Raw genomic sequence first — 13,436 nt, 5'->3', positions numbered from 1 at the left:
ATACCTTCCATAGCTTAATCTCTGTTTGTGTTGTTATTATCGAGTGGTAAAACCATAGCAGCAGTTACTGGGCAGAAACAGTGGACATGTGATAAGGATATGGTTCTTAAAACACTGGAATATGCTATATAGTCATTTCATCCCACTGTGCGGTTTCATTCATTAGCATTGGACTATTTTGGGGTGTAGGTTTTCGGACTCAGGTGCTGAAATGTTATGCTTTACAAAATCCACATACAAACACGACTCTCTTACTGCTGATTTCAGATTGGCTCCTACTTTGGCAGTGTGGTGTGTTCAGTGGATGTTGACAGGGATTCTGTGACAGATGTGCTGCTTGTGGGTGCACCCATGTTTATGAATGACCTGAAGAAAGAGGAAGGGAGAGTATACATGTTTTCCATCACAAAGGTAAGAATGGCGCTGTAGCACAGCTGGAATCGGCTTCCTGCCTCTCCATCCATGATAAGTGCTGATATTTTCATTTGCAGCTGTAGGGATTTACTGTTGTTCCTGGACTACAGTTTTATCAAAGAAAAAGCAGTCCAAACTGCAGTAGTACTTAGTGGCAGTGTCTGTTCTGTTAAATCAGAGGGTGATCAGAAGAGCGATCTGGGCCCCACAGCCAGCTGGTGCAGCAGACTCGCTCAAGCCAGCATTGCTAAGTTCTTTCAAAGCACACTGGCCACGTGCATGCTAAAAAGCCTTTGGCCCTGGATCTTTTCCAGACCTCTAAGTCACCATTTAGTGTGTCTTTTTCAAAGTGTTAAAAATATTGCGAGCGGTGTTTTTGTAACGAGAAAGAGGGGATGTGCCCTCTGTGGTGTGGCATAAGGGCAGGGGTAAATGGTGCCAAGCCTGCCTGGTCAGAGGACTGCAGATGGAGCCGGGAGCCCTGCCCAGTGCAATCATGCCCATTCTGCTTTTCAGGAGCGGCTGCAAACTTTCCCTAGAACTGCCTGTGCATGTAATCTGGGAATAAGCCAGCTGGAACACATCAAAATGCAGTCAATAGTTAAGGACTATTAGTGACCAGGGACCTGCTGCTCTAGGTGGGTCCCTGGTCCTGGTTTTAGGCACTGTGCTAGGCATTGTACACAAGTAGAACACGAAGTTGAACATTTCTCTAAGAAACTTAGCTGGAGGCTGTTGCTAATTAATTGTTTGCCACTAGATTTTGGCAAATCTGTTCAACACCTAACAGTATTCCCAAAACAGTTCTAATAAACGCTCTTCTGCCAGTTTTCTGCATTGTTTTGTAGACTTTCATGCTGGATGGTTACTACTACTCATGTTGTCTCCTTTGTTCAGTGAAGCTATGTTATTTGTTTAATGGTTGACTGACAGCGTTTTTTATTTAGACTTGTAGTAGGTGTTTTCAGAATACCGGTATTAACAGTCCTGAAGCCTGTGGCACTTTTGAACAGTCTCTCAATCAATCATTGGGTGTGTGGATATGCAAAGTAAATTAATACCTGCCATCCATCAGAGAAAACAGAACATGTCCTTTTTACTAGGTAAATTGCAATCAAATAAATAGAGAGGAAGGACCACCCTTGCAGCAGCAGCTCACAGTCAGATCATCCTGGAGCAACAGGAAACTGTACCCTAAGGCAATTTCAAAGTAGATGGAGGTGCTGGAAGTAGTCCTGCCGGCAGCTGATATTGGTCTTTGTGACTGTGGAATTAGACATGAAATACGGAAGAAAAAATGAAGGAATTTTTTTTTTCATGTTTTGAAAACTGAATAAATTGGATGACTATCCTCACAACATTTATTCTTTGTCCAATGTTAGGTTTAAAATTATTTAAAAAGTAAGAATAATGAAATAATTTTTTTTTTTTTGATTAAAGAACCTGGATTTGTGCAACTTACCCATGTTGCGCAAATAATACTTTTCTAGTCATTTTTAATAAATAACTTGGCTGGTATTTCTAAAATATTAAGCACAGCATGATAGCTGAGGTTAAAGATGAGAACAGTATTTGCCAGAGAGTTGAATTTAACCTAGTGTGAATGTGATTATTTAACTGTAAAGATCTCCAATCTTTCTTGCTTCATTGGCACTGGAGAGGTCAGGAGTTTAGCATTTGGACACATGTTTTTTGCATTAGTTTAGTTAGGAAATTCCATTTCTGTTTCAAAGAATTATGTCCAGTTACATAATTTCCATTCCCTCTGCATAAAAACTGGTAATCCAAAACTGGAAACTGTATTTTTCAATGTATTGTGAAACTTTCAGAACAGTCAGATGAGGACAGTGAGAGCATTTAAGCTTCATACATATGGTTATATTTGCTGTTAGTGCTTTGCATAGCATGCTTTAATTTTGCTGTGTAACGCTTGCCAAGACTCTGAGACATAATGCAAACTGAATGGCCAATACAATGGGGAAGGAATTCAGGGTTGAGCAGTCCAAGGGGAATGTACTGGAAAACAAAAATAAAAAACAATGCACATAGACACTGCTTCTATGTCTAAACTGGTGCAGTGATTGCTGTGTTTTTGCGTTTTCTTCTCTTTGCTCTTATAAAGGGAATTTTGGATCAACAAGAACTCTTGGAAGGTCCGCAGGGGTCAGAAAACGCTCGCTTTGGATCAGCGATCGCAACGCTTGCAGACATTGATTTGGATGGTTTTAATGATGTTGTAATAGGTGCACCACTGGAAAACCAAAACTCTGGAGCAATTTACATTTACAATGGATTTCAAAAGACTATACGTACCAAATATTCTCAGGTAATTAACTTTGTTGCGTAGCGCTGTATTCCATGCCTTTAGATCTGCTAGAAGAAAAGAGAAGGATTTTGTATCTTTTAATTGGCTACTGTTTCATCCTCGTGAAGGATTACTGTTTTTCTCATGGCATATTTCAAGTTTTGTGCCTCTCCTTCAGCTGTCAGCATGTCCTGGCTGATGCTGCGGTGCTTATAACTGAAGCATATAGAGGAAGAGGACTTGCAAGATGCTCCGTCTGAGCTTCTTAGAGTTTTTGGTGGCCGTGTATGAAGTCAGCTAATTTCCTATATGTTTTCTGACACCCATTATTCAGGTTTTTAGGGTTGATGTACAGCAATGGAGATTAGCTAAATCCCAGCTCTGTAAATTATAAATATGTAGTATTAAAGGAAAAGACTTTCAGGGGCCTTTGCATGTCCTATATGCTACTATAATCGTAATTTTAATGTCACTTTCCATTCAGACTTTCTGACTTTCTGGACAAGTGTTTGTTAGAAGTCCTGTTAAGCTTCCTATTCTTTGAGCTGCTCAGTGTGAGATGGAAAAAGTTTACAGTGAGTACTAGCTGGCATACAACAGTCAGTAACTTGATCTACTCCCAAGACAGAAAAATCTAGTCCATTGTGTGCTCCAACAGGGCAGGAAAAAGTGCTTAGAAGCGTCTGAGAAAACATCCACAAAAGCGTTTTGTTTAAACAATACATTGCGTATACAGGGAACATCAGTGAAAATCCATCGCTTAGGCTGCTATCTACAGACTTAAGCACTCTTGTGGCAAGCTCAGTAACCAAACTCTCTTCCACAGAAAATTTTAGGATTGGATTCTGCTTTTGGACAACGGCTCCAGTTCTTTGGAAGATCAGTAGATGGCCATAGAGACTTAGATGACGATGACATTACTGACATATCCGTTGGTGCTGATGGAAATGTGGTTCTGCTATGGTTGGTAAACTCCTTTAGAAAGGAAGCACTTAACAATTCAGATGCAAGTTGAGCATTTAGTTAATTAAACAGCAAAAGAAGCAAACCAAAAAGCTCTTTCATTCCATGTGTTCAGAGCTAACACACTTATTGCCTCATCGCTGCTATGGTAGCTAGCTGAAAAACAGCATTAGACTAAACCTCATTTAAGCATGTAGCATCTAACTATTGAAGCCAAGGCAGTGGTGGGGGGCTGAGGCAGGGCATGTGGGGGGAAGCCAGGTGGCGGGGGCTGCCAGGAAGGATCTGGGCTTGGATGGGGAGGGCCAGGAGACACCCATGGCTGCTGCTGCTGTGCAGACACCTGGTCCAGGGGGAGTGGGGCTCACTTGAGAGTGTTTGTCAGAGCAGGTTGTACTTCAGTAGCTACAGTGTAATTTTGATAGCTGAGCATGAGACAGATGAAACCACTTCCCACACAACCTGCGTGACCTTTGCTGGGTGGTAGGCTGATGTGTGGGAGAGAGTTGTCCTGCAGGGAAAAGACAGAGAGTGGTGAAAGAGAGTTGGCACCTATTTCTGGCAAGAAACCTATCTTTTCTGGCATGTAGCCTTTGCCAGAGCAGTCTGAATACTTCCACAAAATAAAGAAGAAAGGCTTCACAGAAGTCAAATCTTCTGCCTCCCTAAGTACTGTGTATTTTCCACTGCTTCCTTGAGGAGCTAAATTAAAATGCAGCTTGCTTTTCTATCTGTTGTCTGTCTTCTTGCCTGAGGCTCCCCATTGTAAGAAGAAAAACATGACTGAATTGCTACTTATTTCATAATGAAACAAGATTATTAAAAATGAATGGTCAGTATGGACCTTTGACCCACAACAGAACTGCTGCTGGTGCTGGTGGGAATTGCATTAAAGAAAATTATGCTCCTTGGAGTACCAGCATTTATTTAGATTTGATTAATGAAGATGTTCATTTTTATTTCACTCTGGCATTTGGTCTGATTAATGAGTTTCACTTTTGATTAAAGTGTTTGTTTTTACATGCAGGGTTCTTTTGAAACTGTTCTTCAAAATCTTGATTAATTACATGAAAGTTGTTTTTCTGGAAAATAGGACTATTAATTAAGATGAAGAATTGCCCTTTTTCGCCTTCTCAGAGGAGCTCAGTAACTTCCCTAAAGGAGGAGAAGAACGTTACTTATTGGGAAAACAGGAAAAGGGCTTCATGCTCTGTTATCCTAAGGGAAAGATTAGAGCATTGGGATAAAGGCATTGATTATCCATTAATTTGACATGACGAATTGTTTATTGTCATTACTGAACAGTACTGTATCAACAAATTCACTTATATGCAAAGAAAAATACTTTTACCAGTGCCATTAAAAGATGTTTACATTGGGAACCAAGCAAATCAATGTTACACTTACAGGTAGTAATAGACAACAGCTTGTACATTACCCAGGGCTCTTGAAAACCACATGTAACCTTTTAAAATACTTTGCAGGTCACGAAGCATTGCAAATGTCTCCATAATTGCCTCATTTAAACCTGAGAAAATCAGTCTTCTGAACAAGAACACAGAAATAACTGTCAAAATATGTTTTCAGGCTACATTTAGACCTGTTAAGAGAAATAATCAAGTGGGTAAGAGTATTTCAATAACTTGTCTTATATTAATTTCTGCAAAAGTCCATTATTCAAATGAGTAGTGGAGATTCTAAAGAAGTGTTAGATTGAATGTCAAAAAAGGCAAAATCAGTATAAAATTTAAGTGCTTGAGAAAGTGTTTTTAAGACCTACTTTCATCACTAGCTCCATAATCTTTCAAAAGTGAGGAATTAACAGTATAAAGGAGAGCTGTATCCTTCCTGTTCAGCAAACCCCAGAAAATGTCATTGGTGAGAAGCTGATTTTTTTCCAACCTGCTGATTTCAACAGCGGGCTGCACATTTTTCTTCTCTCTTCAGAAAAAGTAATAATAATAAAAAAATATATCTGTAGGCTCAGTGCAGATGTCAGTGGGGAGAAGCTCTTCTTTTCAGAGGACAGGAGAGCACCAAATATTTCTGAGACCAGTGCTGGCCTCTCATGAAGCTATTTAGTTAAAAGTACACGTCATGGATAACACCAGTTGGACTGCGTCAGTGCTATGTGTAGTGCCTTTAGGAACTCATGATTGTGAGTAGAAAATAACAGTGAACTTCCACAGTGTATTAGTCATAAGATGAAGAGGACAGAAATTATTATGTGATTGAAGAGAAGATGGAGATTCTTTATAGTCTCCTCAGAGTTCAGGGATATGGTTGCAAGGCCCCTTTATCTAGTGTAATCCTGGCCCTGCTGACTGGCTTCTTGCCTGAGCTGCAGGCTCAAACAGCTGCAGTGGAGACTGGATTGATTGCCATTTAATGTGCTCTCTGTGGATGAGAAGTTACGTCAGGATTTAAACCTGTTTGACGGCTTTGGAAAACACAAGAGAAAATTTTATCATTTTGAGACTGCGCTGTGTTTAGCAAGCTACGAAAAAAGTTAAATATTTAGTGTGGTTTGGAAAGCCTGGTCATTTGGTAACGTTGAGCGTAGTAATGAGATCATGGGCAGTCATAACCAGCAAAAAATGTACTGTTATTCTTCTTGTAGCTATAAAGTACAATGCAACATTGGATGCAGATCTCCAGTCCTCGAGAGTGACTTCTAGAGGATTGTTCAAAGAAAATAATGAAAGGTACATGCAGAGGGATCTTGTGGTACGTCATGAGGAGAACTGCGTTCATGATGTCTTCAGTGTACAGGTAAGTGCAATTGCAAGCAGTCCTATGTAACAAAAATGATCACAGGAAGATGTTGGTGAATTTGATGCATGGTTTACTCAATGATTCACGTTTCTCAAATCCCCAACAACTGAAAAATACTTAGTAAGATTCTGATTTCAAAGAAACTAATAACTCAAATTCAACACAGCTTTTTAGACGAAGTTCTTAATTATGTACTTCATCTCTGACATAACACAGAGCCCATAGTCCATAATTTCAATAGATTTTAATTTCCCTCTAAGTAGGTTCTTTTGTAAGAACTGACATAGATGCATATGTTTTCTCACAAACAAACAGCATTTCAGGCAGACTTCTGGTGTATGCTAGGCCTAGGAAATACACCTAGGAAAAAAGAAAGTCTCCCATCTTTCTATAGGATCAAAGACTGAACATATCTCTGAGAGTTGCCTTAAGACCCCTGCATGATGCTAGGTCAGGTAGAAGACTTCAATTCCTGCTCTGCTTTTCAATGCAGATATCTTTGACTTGTTGATCACATCTAGTGCCATTGTGGAGCCATGAGCCATAGCACCCATTACTGAGAAACAGAGGAGACATTAGGTACAGTGTGTTTTAGTGTCACTCAGGCCCAACTGCTCTCTTTGATGGCAAGGCAGAGTGGAATAGGAATTTGACTTCTGCAGCCAGGTGAGAATGAAAGTCACCTGGTGGTGGGTTTTGAGGACCAGCTTCTGCAGCTGCAAGAGAAACTGCATGTTCCTTAGCCCTAGAACTGACGGTGATGAATAGAGTCTCCAAGAATCCTAGGAAAACAAATTTTATCATGGAAATGGCACTAAAAGCTGTTTGGCAGGAGGAGCCCACCCTATGCAGTCTCATAAAATTATTTCAGTCAAGAAATTTAGCTTTGCACTGTTACTTTTTCTTGTTTAGAGCAAGTTTGATTTTACTATACATTCTCAATTTGCAGTAGAATTACTGATTTTACCCCGTTTGCTGTGCTGACAGCTATCATCTGAACCATGTGTTTTGCAGGAACCTACCGATGCAGTGAATTCCCTTAGTTTGCGCATTGACATTGGCCTTGCAAATCCTGGCTCCAGCCCTGTCCTTGATATATATTCTCCTGCATCTGTGGCCTATAGTGTAAGTATGCAGACTTACTATTGAAAAATGCATGGCTATACACACATCCATAATATGTGGCTCCCACAAACACCAGAGAGGTACATGCAAGTGAAAACTGGTATTCTAGTTAAGTCACTGGGCCGAAACCAGGCATCTGGGGTGGGCTAGGGGGATTGTCCCCTGGTTCCTTTTATATCTTTGTCTGTACTTTGTGGGCTTACTCAGACACACACACACACACACACACACACACACACGCATACATCAGCCACCATAGGCATAAGGAACATGTTGGTTGAGCCATGTCACTGTTGACGTGAACTTCTAGTTGATGGCAAGGATGAACTATTTTAGGTGAGTTTATTGTACAATAAAAGAGTACACAAAAGAGAGGTGGAACCCCTTTGATTACATCACATTTGTTATGGGTTAACAATAACCTGCCTGCACTGTTCTTATGGATCAGTTGACATACAGTAACGTGTCATTCAGTGTTAACTTGTTCATGTGTCAAGAGTTTTTAATGCCCTTCAGAGGGATTTTCTTATGTGCAGACCAAGAATGCGCTTCATCTCAAAGGTGTCTGCACTCTGCTGTCTATAGATAATTTTAAAGTTGAAGCGCTGTCATTCAGGAAATGTTTTTGGTTTTTATAGATTCCTTTTGTTAAAGACTGTGGTGAAGATGAACTTTGTATCTGTGATCTTGTCCTGAATGTTCAGCAGAAGGCAGATGATGGGTAAGAGCTGAATCTGTGGAATTGTTGGGATTGGGTGTTAAGTTTTCACCAATTGGTTTGTCTGTAGGCTTTGGATGAATTTCTAGATGAGAATGACTCTCTAGTTCAACATCTACTTAGAAACAGCAGGGATAAAAAAGGCAATAGCTTTTCTGTCTAAATAACTAATCAAGGAAAAAGAGGTATAGCAGGAACACAGGTACAGAAGTAGGACTCTTGTCAGCTTAGACAAACCCAAGTTTTGGTACCTTAGGGATTGAAGATGCGGTGACCATTCAGAAGAATCGTGTCTAGCTATGGAGAAAGGGAGCTCGCGGGGGGAGCATCATTGGCTGCAGCAGCCGTCTTGGTCCCTCCCGCGGGGAGCAGTCAGGATCCTGCAGCAGACTGTGCCACTGGGGAGCCAAGGTCAGCCATTTGGGCAGCACATATTCCAAGTCCATGTGCAGATATACGCATACATGTACAGTACACAGAGAGACAGGGCTAGCTTTTCATGAAGCTGCCATCCAAGTCCGCTCCCCACTCACTGCCCACCTTACCATCAGCCTAGAGCCCTTGAAAATTCAGCAAAGTTACTTTGAACATACATAATCAAGGTCCTGCACTTTAAGAAGATGCTAATTCCATTTGGTTTTTAGAAACACCATCAGAGCATTTCTTATGTCAAAGGGTTTAGAAAGCAGAGTGTTTAAGTGCGTAGAATGTAGGAAATGCCTTGCTGTGCTTGTTATTTGTTGTTGACTACAGTGAACACATTTTCATGATCCACAGCTGTTCTAGTACCTCTGTTTACAACAATGGACTTTATTTTCCAACAGCAAACAGCAGTTTGTTGTCAGCAGCAAAAACAGAAGACTAACGTTCAATGTGAAATTGGGAAATAAAAAGGAAAATGCATATAACACCAGAATCCAGGCTGCATTTTCTGACAACTTGTTTTTCGCTTCATCTTCTTTGCCGGTATGTGATACCCAGCCTCACTGTTTCTGTTATTGCCACTGATTTTTGAGTTTCTCAGAGAAATTATTATTTTTTTTTCTTTCTAGTAGTGCCTATCCCAGGAAAGAATGTGTGTGCAAACCTCTCTCCCAATTTATTTTCTTGGATACCAGAATTATTCCCTTCGGCATATCAGTTTATTTAGGTCAAGAAGAGACACTGCCAACTCAGCATAAAAGTTGGCAAACTGTTGAGTTTGACCTCACCTCAGTATTTCAGTCATCTTTTCCTCACTTTAGGCCTTGGCACCCACATCTTCTGCCTGACTCCCAGCAACATGCCTGAATGAAGTTGCTGTGACACAGGGAATTTGTATTTGATAAATCAAGCATGCAGCATTGATGATGCGGCCTTAAAGCACAGACTTTGGATCTAGAAATAGTGTTATTGCCAAGGCCATGTGTTCCAGCTAGACAGTTAATCAGATTGAAGTGATTGTTATACCAGAAGCTTCTCTTCTAATGAATTTTGTCTTAGGAAAGGGAAAAGAAGGGAATTATGCATACTATTTTGGGGAATGCAGTAAATCTATAATCTAAACTGTTGCTCCCAAACAACTCATGAAGGATGAAATCCAGACTTCAGTGCTTGGCTTATGTGGTCAGGCTGCTACTGGAGAGGTGCGTGATAATCCTAGGGGTGAAATCCAGAGCAATCCCTATACTGAAGGGAGAGGAGGGATAGGAGCATTCATCACTGCCCCAGAGCAGCATTTTCCTGAACAATGAACTGGCAGAAATACTCCACACAGCACTGAGGGTGCCCCTCTACCTCCCCATCCTGTTGTGCAGCAGAATTGCTCATTGCGCTCATGTCAAAAGACCACACTGGAGCTAGGATATTCTTTTGCTTTAAAAGATCATTTGCTTAGAAGTATTTTAGCCTGCGTATGAAGCTTTTGACCAAAAATGTGCCTGCTTCAAGCAGGAAGAAAAGCTTAAGCTGGCAATGTATGGGTGTTCTTTTGGGGGTTTGTTTTGGTAGCATAATTCATGAATGGTAAATGTCCGGTAGGGATACTTTTAACAAAAGACAGTACATTTTAATGAATTCTTGTCAAAGTGATGATAACTGGCTATGGTCTATGAGTTTGTCTTTGATGTAGGACAATGACATGCTACATATTCTGAAAAGTAGTAATTAAACTCTTATGTCTTGTAGATTTTGCTATAAAAAGTACGATAAAGTTCCCCTCTGCACACTAACTTCTATAGTGAGAGTACTTCAGTAGCTCTCAGGTCATGTAAATATGGCTGCAAAAGTTTTGTAAAAATGCTGTAAAAAGCACTATAGGAGTTAATGCTGGAGGTGACCTGTACTTTTTAGCCTGTATTCCTTCTTCCAAGCCCAACACAAAAGTCTAACAAGATCATGACAGGTCACAAGAAATCTCACGGGACTGGTCCTTGTCCCACCTTTCTCCTGCCTCTGTCCTAGCCCTGCCTATTCCCCTGCAACTCTAGGAATTACTGCCATAACACCTGTCTGTACTACTCCTTAGTGTAATACGTGTCCTGTTGAAGATACAAACCGGGAACTTCCTCTCTTGCTTTACCAAAACCTGATACTAGGATGACTTTTCTGTCTGTTTCTTCTGCAGAACGATGGGACTGAAGTCTCGTGTCAGACAGGAACGGCACAAAGTACTGTCATTTGCCAAATAAGCTATCCTGTTTTCAGAACAGGACAACAGGTACAGCTACCGTGTTTAAATAACCTTGAATAATACCCAAAAGCTTTTTTGTTGTTGTTTTACCCTAAATCTGCGTTTACTGCTGGTGAGGATTTCTTAGATTTGGCAACAGTTAACTTCCCATTGGGTTTCAGAGGCATTGAAAGAAGCAAACTAAGGGCTAAGCTTCTAGATTAAAGGGAAAAAAGGCTCTTGAAGCACATTTGTCCCTACCCACAGCTTTGAAAAGCTACTGTAGCTTTGTAACTCTTGGAGGGTGAGGGCTGGGGACAGAAGCAGAGAGCACCGTGCGTGGCCTTCTGGTAACTGAGCACAATTCCTGTCAAACCCCTCCTGCTGCGTGAACCTGCGGCAGCTCCCTCTCCTGCTCTGTGAATTTCGTCTCTCCAAAAAGCAGCATTGCTTTGAGGGAAGAGGGGTGGCCAACACAGCCCTATGATAGATGGTATATCCTTTTTCTCACATATACCATAACCACGGGATATCCGTGGTTTTATGCAACTTAATCTCTTATCCCTCAAGGGCAGAAGAGAAATAGGCTTCCAGCCTCTAACACAATCAACTGGTGTAATGAGATTTTTGCTAGAAAGAATAGAAACATGATGTTCTGTGGCAGGGGGAGCAAAATAAAAAAAATTAATTACATATAAAAAGCTAAGTTTGTTCTGAATTTTTAATGGCACCAAAATGGACCCATTGGAACAAATGGAAGAAAAGAGTGAATCCTGAACACCTTTTGTTGCAGCTTATAGCTAGCTAGAGACAATTTAAAAGTGCAAATAGCTCATGTTTACGTAACAATGCCAATTTGTAGGGGAAAGTGAGAACAAAGCAATTCTGGAGTATTATAAATTACTGAAATATTACACAGAAATTGGTGGAGAATTCAGGTACAGAAGGCAATTCTAGATTGTTGCACATATGAATAATTGTGTTGCTTTTGTAAAGTCCTTTGGATGTTGTACCATCAGCTCATTTACTGCCTGTTCTTTGTCTCTTCCGTAGGTATCTTTTGATATCAGTTTTGATTTTAACCTGAAAAATCTTCAGAATGTGGCACTTCTAAGTTTTCATGCGTTGAGGTAAAGTATATAATTGTATGAAAGCAAGTTAGGTATTAATACCTTATTTGTATAAAATAATAACACCTGACATAAATGTGTTTTGATGAACAGTGAAAGTAAGGAAGAGCAAGAATTGGACAACCAGGTCAGCTTATCAATTCCTTTGCGATACGATGCAGAAATTCATTTCACAAGGTATGCTGCATAATGTAAAGAGTCACTGTCATTTTGCCAAGGCATTTGAATATAGTAGCAGTCTTGAAAGGCCACTGAAAAGATAGTGAAACTTTGTTTTCATTTGGGGAATTGTCATTTCATCAGAAATGCCCATTTCATCAATTTTATGTTCTTCCAATACTCTTGCATGTAAAAAATTATGGAATGTGTAGTAAGAAACCATAGATCCGTGATAACCTCTGCACAATTGATACAGATGCTTACGTGAATGGAAGTGGTATAAAAACCAAACAGTGCTTGTGGTTTTGATAATATCATTAGTATACACTATGTAATAAGGTTGGGCCTCTGCGCTCAAACATAGTGCCATTGGATCAAAACTGGAGGAAAAGTGATCAAAACTAAACAAAAGAACAACAACAAAGAGAAAAAAATGCTCCAGCTCAAAGTCTCAGCAAGAGGTGGGGGAGGGGGAGGAATGGACGACAGGGGGGGAATAATTATGGACATACTTGCTGAACCTGGACCAAAAATGTAAACGCTTGTTAGCAGTTTGAGATAGTGATTTGAACTAAAACCTGAGGTGGCCCATGGCAGATTGCCCCTTGCTGCTGCTGTGTTGGCATGGGGAGCAGCACACCCTGCTTTGCCACGTGCCCGCCTGGAGATTCATCTCACACCTGCCACCTTCCCTTCTGGTGTCAGCCCTTTCCCCTCCCCATGGAAGCCAGGTCAGGGCTGTTCCAAGAAGGATCCTTTACCCCAGGATGGGCAGTTTGTAAGGACAGACAGCTGGACAGGCAGGGGGAGAGGAACAGACAAAAACCCCTTTAAGACTGATCATATCACGCCCTTGAAACCTCTCATCTTCAGCCCTGGAAACCCCAAGTGGTTTGGGATGCACTGTAACAGTAATTAGTCTGTTACTGTTCCAAACAAAAATAATTTCAGTTACAGTTCAACTTAAATTAGAACTGACACAAAATGCACTGGTTTGACTTTCAGGTCAAGACGGCCTATTTTAGTTTTCATCAAAGAAAAGATTGGTTTATCTTTCCCAATTACTGAATTTTGAGGATAAACTACATGTAGTTATATCTGATGCACTTGGTCACCATTTCTTGGTGAAAAAAATGCTTTTGCATCCCGAAGCATTCCAAAAGTAGTAAGCATAAACTCATAGAAAATAAACAGCAA

At 40.6% G+C, this 13,436-nt stretch overlaps 1 protein-coding gene across 1 annotated transcript in view; it reads left to right on the top strand.

Moving 5' to 3' along the window:
- ITGA2 (integrin subunit alpha 2) overlaps positions 1-13,436 on the top strand; it is a 68,430-nt gene that overhangs the window by 41,565 nt on the left and 13,429 nt on the right. The window contains exons 13-23 of the mRNA XM_054187081.1: positions 268-411; positions 2,537-2,740; positions 3,546-3,682; positions 5,167-5,306; positions 6,303-6,454; positions 7,472-7,582; positions 8,221-8,303; positions 9,125-9,266; positions 10,906-10,998; positions 12,004-12,080; positions 12,174-12,257. Coding sequence (XP_054043056.1) covers positions 268-411; positions 2,537-2,740; positions 3,546-3,682; positions 5,167-5,306; positions 6,303-6,454; positions 7,472-7,582; positions 8,221-8,303; positions 9,125-9,266; positions 10,906-10,998; positions 12,004-12,080; positions 12,174-12,257 — 1,367 coding nt within the window. The remainder of the gene's footprint in view (positions 1-267; positions 412-2,536; positions 2,741-3,545; positions 3,683-5,166; positions 5,307-6,302; positions 6,455-7,471; positions 7,583-8,220; positions 8,304-9,124; positions 9,267-10,905; positions 10,999-12,003; positions 12,081-12,173; positions 12,258-13,436) is intronic.

The sequence above is a fragment of the Rissa tridactyla genome, chromosome Z, assembly GCF_028500815.1.
Source record: "Rissa tridactyla isolate bRisTri1 chromosome Z, bRisTri1.patW.cur.20221130, whole genome shotgun sequence".
NCBI classification, from domain to species: Eukaryota; Metazoa; Chordata; class Aves; order Charadriiformes; family Laridae; genus Rissa; species Rissa tridactyla.
This window is presented reverse-complemented; position numbering and strand designations above follow the sequence as displayed.